This window comes from Uloborus diversus, unplaced genomic scaffold, assembly GCF_026930045.1.
Source record: "Uloborus diversus isolate 005 unplaced genomic scaffold, Udiv.v.3.1 scaffold_14, whole genome shotgun sequence".
NCBI lineage: Eukaryota > Metazoa > Arthropoda > Arachnida > Araneae > Uloboridae > Uloborus > Uloborus diversus.
Window position 1 is genome coordinate 5,728,646 of NW_026558098.1, and position 9,100 is coordinate 5,737,745.

Here is a 9,100-nt window from a genome sequence, read left to right on the forward strand (position 1 = left end):
CCATTTACGACAATCAACTCACTTTTTAGAGGAAAATAATGAAAACTAACATTATTTTGAGAAGCACGAGAATATCATTACGGGACGAAACAATTTCTGCTGCTGAAAGCAATCTAGGACACATCGAATGCGTTAATAAATACTCATAACAAACTGCCTATGTTTACCAACAGACACACTTGGAACGCGATGTTTTATCTTTTTCATTAATTTTATAAATCACCGCAAGGTAGTGTAGTCGAGCGCTGGAGTTGCGAATCAATGAATCATCGAGTCTAGAGTAGGGACTCTAATCGAGTCTAGCGTCTGAGGAATACGATTCCGAGTCACAACTGACTACAACTGTATTTATGTCGAGGACTGCATACTAAGTGCCTTGCCTCCATTATTTTTTATACTGATAGATGGCAGCACCATCACCGGATCGAACAGTTAATGTGAATTTAGAACTAGACCAGGAGCTAATAGCTACCTGGTGCTAGCACCCCCAGAGGTATCGTTTCACTTGGAGGACATTGAGACCACGAGCATATTTAACGTCTCCCAGTCACCTTTAATGACGACGGTGGATCTTCGACCATCGAGGTTCGAACTCAGGACCCTCCAGCCCCGAATCCGACACTCTACCGATCGGGCTACCACGGCCCCGAGTCTAACGTCTCTCAGCCTGCGGTGAAGATGTCACTCCAGCTCGCTAAACAGCTCAGTTCAAATTGAAAGACATTTTTACTCCATACATTTTGTACTCTTCCCTTTCGATTTTCTACTTATCTTCGCTGCTTACTTACAACCGTCAGAAAATCGCCATTATTTATGTTGTTTTGACTTTATGGACTTCCATGGCAGACTTGAATAAGTATTTTGTTCTTTGGGGTGAATTGGGGATAAATGCATCGTTAAAAAGAGTTCTGCTTCAAGTTTTAATTTCATCCTTTTGTGTTTTAAGTGTTAAAAGGGAAATATAAAGTAGTTGGTTTGATTCGTTCGACCGTATGTTTCGATCTAAGAATATGGAACAGCTTTAAAGTGTAAATCTTGGCATTTCCATCATGTAAGTTTTCATATTCTTCCGTTAAGAGAACGTTTTAACATAATGCTGCATTTTTTTTCTCCCGAAAATATTTGTTCAAATTCAACTAAAATTAATTTCAGATCTGGTTGTGTTTGTAAATATTATGCGTATAACCTTGTGTAGTTAAAATCAGAGCCCGGTCAACACACGGGCCTGCAGGTCTATGGACCTGGACCAATTAAAAAAATTAATTGCAATTAAATTAATTGTAATTAAACTATTGTACTTTGCAATTAATTTAGTTAGATTAATGTACGTTAATTGCTTTTCACAATTAAAATAATTGCAATCAATTTTTTAAATTGTTTTATGAAACAATTCCACACGTAAATGTTTGTGTTTTAATTAAGTGTTTTAAAATTGTGCAAATCATTGTTTTATAGTTTAACCTGTAACGGGAAATCAGAGAGAAGGACAAAACGGGACGTTAGATCTCAGAGGCCGCTGTGTTTAACTTTTTTTTTCAATCGCGTAATTAAGATGCATTTCTGTAATTTCCCTCAGATGTTCTTCGGACTTTTACTAGTACGGAATTTTTTTTTAAATTGAAATATACCTTTTTTGAGGATATTTTGCTGGAGCCATACGATTTTTTGAGAAAAGTCATGTGCTGCAGTAAATAATTTATTGCTCGTAATAAAGTTACTGATACATGAAATACACCGCCAGCTCAGTCATTTCCAGCCGAGGGCTGCACTTTCGTGCTTATTAGCACTCATCAGCCCGGCATAGGAAACTGACTGAGCTGGAGATGAAAAACTTCTTACGGAAGCCAAGAGTGCCAAACAAACTGGTAGCTAATATAGAATTAGCACACCAGATGAGTGACCGCAGCAGTGGTGCGGTTCAACTTAAAGATTAATGGCAAAGCATGGTATTTTGTAGTAAGTTACACCCTAAGCCAGGGCTAAGGCAGAAATACTTAAAATACACCACCAGCTCAGTTATTTCACCAGTCAGTATCCACCAGTCAGTCAGAGACTAATGTAGAATTAGTCCTCGGATGGAATAAGTGAGCTGGTGGTGTATTTTAAGTATTTCTGCCTTAGCAATGGCTTAGGGCTGTAACTTACTACAAAATTTCTTAAAGTGTTTAAAATGCCCTAAAATGTTAGAAACAAATGCATTCATATGAAGAAAAAAACCCTCTAAAAATTTTTAAAAAAAGCCTTTAAAAGTCTTTAAAAATGCCATGGAAGATTTAAAAAAAAAGAGCAAATGACAGCAAAATCCGAGCCTTAATGATCAGTTTATCCTCCTCCTACCCAATATATTTATTTTATATTCTAATTCTTTTCATTATTTTCAGCAGTAATCTGAATTGTGTGACATCGGACTTGAACAAGTGGGATTAACTCTAACAACACAAATCCTCCTCTGCACATACATCCGAAGAACTTATTGAAATAAATGTTCTGAGAGACGCTACTCAAGTACTCTTTTTCTGAATTTCAAGACATAAGATGAAGACCTGTTTCCTCAGCTGAGATGGTCAAGCAAAACAGAAAGTTGAAACTGGTATGCATGTGTATGATGCTAAAAACCCGTTGTCTTTTTCGCAATGTTTTGCCAAGAACTAGTCCAGTAATGTAATCATTCAAATTTGAGATTTTGGCCATTTCTTCTTGTAGTTATTTAAATATCTCTTGAGAAACTTTTGCAGTTTAGAATGTGCCTATGAAAATATTTCATGAACACTGGTTAGCAGTTGCTTTTGTTTCCCATGTGTTTCAAATTGTCCCTCATTGAAGCAAGTGACAGTCGTGGAAAATAATTGAATTGAACGTACTCTTTTGTTACAGAAACTGCGAGTTTTATATTTCTTGCTAACAAAAGAAGAGATACGCAAGATATTGTTAACCCGCAGTTACACGTGGTATATTCCATTATTTTGACCTAAAAGAGATCAAAGTTGAAGGTTTATCTTTATAAAATATAACGAAACGTTCAGGGTGCACATCAGTTCCATGCGATAAAGACTGTCTCTGTTTCTTTCGGTTGTTCTTCTTATCATGTGCAGCATAAGTTTACAGAAAATTATCTCATACTCATGTATAGAATTGCACTGAATAATTTCTGCTTTACGCATTTGAAAGAGTATTTCGATTATGTTAAAAGATTTAAGATCTTAGTGCGCCCCACTTGTCTGAAAAAAAATTTCTATGCAGCATTCAGGTCTTTTTATTTTGTGATATGGACAAAAAATCTTTAAAAAATAAGTGGTCAGAATAAAGTAGAAGTCTCTCTTCGGGAGATTGTTGCCCCTATCACGTTGGAGATGTAAGCGTCTTTTAACTAAATGATGTCCTAACGTAAGTTTCTGTGACTCTACTTTGAAAAGACTTGCTGTCTCATAAAACATTTATGAATGGCTTCTGCTGTAAAAAAATATATGTTTTACACTGCTCTAAATTTGGTTTTGAAACTTTGTAAACATTTTTGAGAAATATTCGTACCAACAAATGTCAAAACCATAGTGGAGAACTACCACACTCTTTCTGATTGAAAACAACTTTAATGTCACACATGAGAGTCCACGCTGGCGAGAGACCATATTCTTGCGAACTTTGTTCAAAGACATTTTCTTACTCTTCATGCTTAATGCGACACAAGGTCATTCATACCGGCGAGAAACCCCATGTGTGCGAACATTGCTCTAAGGCATTCGCTCTCTCTTCAACTTTAACTTCACACATGAGAAGCCACACTGGCGAAAAACCATATCCGTGCGAACAATGCTCAAAGACTTTTACTTTCCTTTCACAACTAAAGGCACATGCAAGAGTCCACACTGGCGAAAAACCATATTCTTGCAAACTTTGTTCAAAGACATTTTCTTACTCTTCATGCTTAATGCGACACAAGGTCATTCATACCGGCGAGAAACCCCATGTGTGCGAACATTGCTCTAAGGCATTCGCTCTCTCTTCAACTTTAACTTCACACATGAGAAGCCACACTGGCGAAAAACCATATCCGTGCGAACATTGCTCAAAGACTTTTACTTTCCTTTCACAACTAAAGGCACATGCAAGAGTCCACACTGGCGAAAGACCATATTCTTGCGAACTTTGTTCAAAGACTTTTTCTGACTATACTTGCTTAAAGCGACATAAGGTAATTCATACCGGCGAGAAACCCCATGTGTGCGAACATTGTTCTAAGGCATTCGCTCACTCTTCAACTTTAACTTCACACATGAGAGTCCACACTGGCGCGAAACCATATTCGTGCGAACATTGTTCAAAGACATTTTCTAGTAATACCCAGCTTAAGATACATAAAAGAGACCACACTGGCGAGAAACCGACGTGCGAAAAGTGTTCGAAGACGCTTTCGGACTTTAGACACTTGCGGCGACACATGTTAGTTCACACTGGCGAGAAGGCCCATGCTTGCGTACACTGTCCTAAGACATTTGCCCACTCTACAAGTTTAGTGATGCACATGAGAACCCACACTAACGAAAAACCGTTTTCGTGCGAACACTGCTCAAAAGCATTCACCCAGTCTGTGAATTTGCAGCAACATTTGCGAACCCATACCGGGGAAAAACCGTACTCTTGTGAATGTTGCTCAAAGGCATTTTCTTGGCCTACGCAGTTGAAGAGACACATGCTAACCCATACCGGTGAAAAGCCTTATGCGTGCGACCATTGTTCAAAAACATTTTCTGGCAGTTCTGGCTTGAAGAAACACTTTAGGATTCATACCGTAGACCAATAATAAGAGTAGACCGAGCTATGCAGTGTCGTATTTACGTATTACTGGGCTATAGCCCAGGGCGGCATGATTTGGGGGCGGGGCGGCACTTTTCCCCATATATTTACTTAAACTTTACCATAAATAAAATAATAGTTTAAAAAACTAAAAACACACTTTCGTAGCAAAGTGAACTAAAAAGTGAAAAATAATCTTTGGATGATAGTAGTTGACCAATTACTTAATTTTAATGTAATACAAAAAAGCGTGGGGTGTTGTTTATTTACATTTTGCATGGACAACAAAAGGAAGAAATTCAAGACAACTGATAAGAAACCTCCCACGCTTTTTTGTATTACATTAAAATTAAGTGATTGGTCAACTACTATTATCCAAAGATCATTTTTCACTTTTTAGTTCATTTTGCTACGAAAGCGTGTTTCTTTAGTTTGTTGAACTATTATTTTATTTCTCTGTTTTTTATTCTTATGTTGGAGAATTATCAGGCAAAATTGCAATTACTTCTTTTCCTAAAAGTTGAATTGACGAAATTTTTTATAAAACAAGTACGAGGTAATATCTTAAAGTTAAGACAAGGGCACCCCGATGGGAAGCTATTGTGAGTCATCGATGTATGTTTGCGGAAATCATATTTATATTACTTTGGAAACTTGAGATGCATTTGAATAAAAGTTTTGCTCACCAATGGTCTGATCAGCAATGAATTTCCAATTGAAGGCTCACCTAAATTTTGGCATGAAATTAGTGAAAAACAATTGTATTTCATGTTCTAATTACCTTGGAACATGTGAACAAATTTTGTCTGATGCAGAAAAATTAAAGGTTTTTGTAGATATTTTAAAATAATTTTGCGAGCGTTTTTTAATATTTTTTTTTTTTTTTAATTTTTCCTTTTTCACATTGTTGGATTTTTACCAAAATATTGATTAAAATTGGAGGAAACTAACAATTAAAAGAGTTCATTAATTAATTCGATTATAGATTATTTCATTGACATCGGGTTTGAGGTCGCGTGCCAAATTTCAAAAGAATCCGATCGCAGGAAGTGGGCGAAATTTGAGCTGCAAGATTCCGTTGCAAGATACATACATACGAACCGTTACAAGATACATACAGGTGAAGCTAATAAAAGCGTGTTAATTACCTAATTTTTTTGATTTTTTAAAAATAAATTATTCATGCACATTTTCAGCGAACAAGAGTCAATGTAATTAGTATACTATATTTTTATTAACTGAAATAAAATTATAGAGCTTCTATGTGTGTGTGTGTTTTATTTTCATGTAAGATGTATTTTTCCCGAATTTGTAGCTTTAAAAATGCAATTCTAAACAATCTTTGTGGTGTTAGTTGGAGGGGAGGTTCGTTTTCCCTGCCCTCAGAAATGCTTCAAATTTTGAAGTCAAAAACGCAATAGTTGGTTGTCTTTGGCAAGGTTAGGGCCGGCGTCCAGCAATTTTTTGAAATACAAGTTCCAAAAACGACATTTTTCGAATATCTTCAACAATGTCAGGAGAAATCATCAACATTTTTTTTTCTTCTGAAGCTGTAGCTCTACTAACGCAATTAATTCCAGACGAACTTGGTAATGTTAAGGGGAGGTAAGTTTCGAGGACCCTCCCATCGGAAATTTTTCGAAATTAAAATCTCCAAAGCGTGATTGTAGACTTTTTGGTACCGTTATGGAAAAAGATGGTGTTTAGTTGCTCCCCAGAAGTTTTTTGTTAACGACTACGTGTTTATCAACTTTGTCAACAAGTTTCAAGAATTCAATTTCAAACGATCTTAGATGATGAAGTGGGGAAAAAGATGCGTAGGTACCAGAATGTTCAAAATTAGCTCTAGAGGGAGGGAAATTTCAAGGACCTGCCCTTGGAAATTTTTCTAAATTGAAGTCATTAAAACGCGATTGTCGGCCATTTTTGGTTACATCAGGAATTAAAATGGCCTTCAGGGACTTTTTGATTTTTTTTTTCATTCTTGTCCTAAAACGATATTTTAGAGCTTAGACGATCTTTAATGGTGCTGTTGGCAGATGGGGAGGGGGGAGGAGTTGAAGGTAATTTTTTAACATACTTTTCAGAGGAAAACCGTACTTTATTGCTTTCTAGGAAAGAACTGTTTTGCGATTTTTTCCCTCTTTTTGTGCATATTTTTCGGACATACGTGTCTAGGAAGGGAGGGGGGGGGGAGCACCCCCATAGTTGCGCCACAGATCTCGCACCACTAAGTGCAATCTCTGCATCTGTTGGATTAGAACATATTGTTTTAATACTGTTATTATTTTGTTTACTTTATTTGAAATTTCAAACTAATTAAAAAAGCTCAAAACTTTTTTTTTTCATTTAAATCTTTAAATCAGAGTAGTTTGTTATCCAAAAATTTAGATTTGCTGTTTCGGGAAGTTTTGGACTGACAACACATTCTAAAAATGAAAATTATTTCAAAATAATAATAAAAAAATAATTAATAAACATTCCCCTCCCCCCAATGATCTTTGTATGTATATTTGAATAGTTTTTACTGGAGGGGGGGGGATCAAGCTTCCTCATAGTTTCCGGAAATTTCATTGTCTTCAGAAAACTTTACTTAATCCACTATCCCCCCTGCTTAAATATGTTTTAAAATTTTTTAAAGTTATTTTTGAAACAAATGTGCTCAATATACTCTATCATAGCAAATCCTAGTAATTTAGCAATATACACTACTTAGAGTCAGTTTCCCCGAGTGGTTTGCGTTGCAAAATATTTTCGTATCTCTCATTGTCACACTTGGATGACTAGGATGATCGTAAGTAGTATGAGCGAGAAGACAAGTTTTCAAGTGATGTCTTTTACAGATTTATGTGAAAGATTAACGTTAAGGGGTCACAGTACCTTTCAAACATTTTTTTAAAATTTAAGTAAATTTCATATTTCTTTGAAACCATAACATGCATACTTATTTCTTAATCAATAGTTTATTTTCAAAATTTAAAAATATTGCCTACGTTTTTTAAAAATTCAAAAAATTGAAGAAACTTTCAATTTTTTGAAATCCCTAAGGCGTTTTTACTTTTGCACTAATTAAAAAAAATTTTTTTTTCTAAACGATCACTATAATTATCTCTACAAATCTGTGCATTCATTTGCTTATGAGTTTATTAGAAAATTTTCTGTGATTAATTATGTAAAAATCAAAGTTTTTTTTTTTAAATTGGTTTTTCAAGATTTAACATGCTCTAAACATTTGAGTAATTTATAAAATGCTTATCCAATGCACTTTTTTTCAAATATGTTATCCCAATTGTAGAAAGTAATAGAAAAAAATTCTTAGAGATTCTAATGACATGAAAAAAACAAAAATACCATCATCGAGAAAAAGCAGTTTAAAGTTTTTCTTTTGCATAAGAACACGTAGCGAGCATGGCCTAAAAACACTCATAACTTTTTAAATACTTGAACTAAAGCAATGAAACTTTTTCTCTGTGTTCAGAATAGTTTTACTTTTGAAATAAGCAATAATTTTTTTTTTATCGTTTCATCATTTTTGAGGTACTGTAACCCCTTAAACAAGAGTTTCTACAAATATAACAGCAGTGGCGTATATACGTTTTTATTTTGGAGGTAGCCCAAGTCCATATAGCCGAGATTAGCTCCCCGCCGCCACACTTTTTTTGTAGTTTCAATTTTTTTTGCGGGGGGGGGGGCAATAGTGCCCTGATCTTCTCTTTTTTTTCCGAGGTGGGGCAAGGACTTCATTCCGTCCTCTTAGGGCACAACTAAAAAATAGTTTTAAGAGGGCACTCTTAAAAAATTCTCGCTTCTGATGGAGGAGGGGGGTCCGGGAGAAAACCCCCGGAAATTTTTTGAAATTGTAGGCCTAAGGACGCAGTTTTAGACGGTCTCTGGTCATGCTACGGGGGAAAAAAGTTCTGGGGCACTTCTGCGAAAATTTTTAGAAATCGAAACCTTAAAAATGCCATTTTCGGCTATATTTGTTGCAGATAGGGTAATGAAAGGAATGGGACTTTTTGAACTTCGCCCCTATCGATTTTTTTTTTTTAAAAAGAGCTAAATCAATCATCCTTCTGCCCGACTTTTCGAAGTTGAAGTTCTAAAAACGCAGACTAACTTCGCCCTCAACGAGATGTCTCATTAAATGTGAATTGTCAGAAAATGACTTTGACTAACTTTCACTGACTAACTTTGACTTTTTCACTAACTGCAACATTTAATAAATGTGTAGTAGCCTTCAAATGAGTCAGAAACTGTTTTCCAATACATTCATTCAGCTCTGTAGTAGCCCTTAAGGGGGTCCGGGACA

At 35.7% G+C, this 9,100-nt stretch overlaps 1 protein-coding gene across 1 annotated transcript; it reads left to right on the top strand.

The window, feature by feature from the left end:
* Nucleotides 1–4,018: 4,018 nt before the first annotated feature.
* LOC129232873 (zinc finger protein 85-like) lies at nt 4,019–4,955 on the top strand. The gene has a single exon (XM_054866974.1). The coding sequence runs from the start codon at nt 4,019–4,021 to the stop codon at nt 4,796–4,798; it is 780 nt and encodes a 259-aa protein (XP_054722949.1). The 3' UTR covers nt 4,799–4,955.
* Nucleotides 4,956–9,100: the final 4,145 nt, after the last annotated feature.

Coding starts and splice junctions, on each gene's coding strand:
- LOC129232873 (XM_054866974.1), top strand. CDS start 4,019: ATGAGAAGCCACACTGGCGAAAAACCATATCCGTGCGAACATTGCTCA.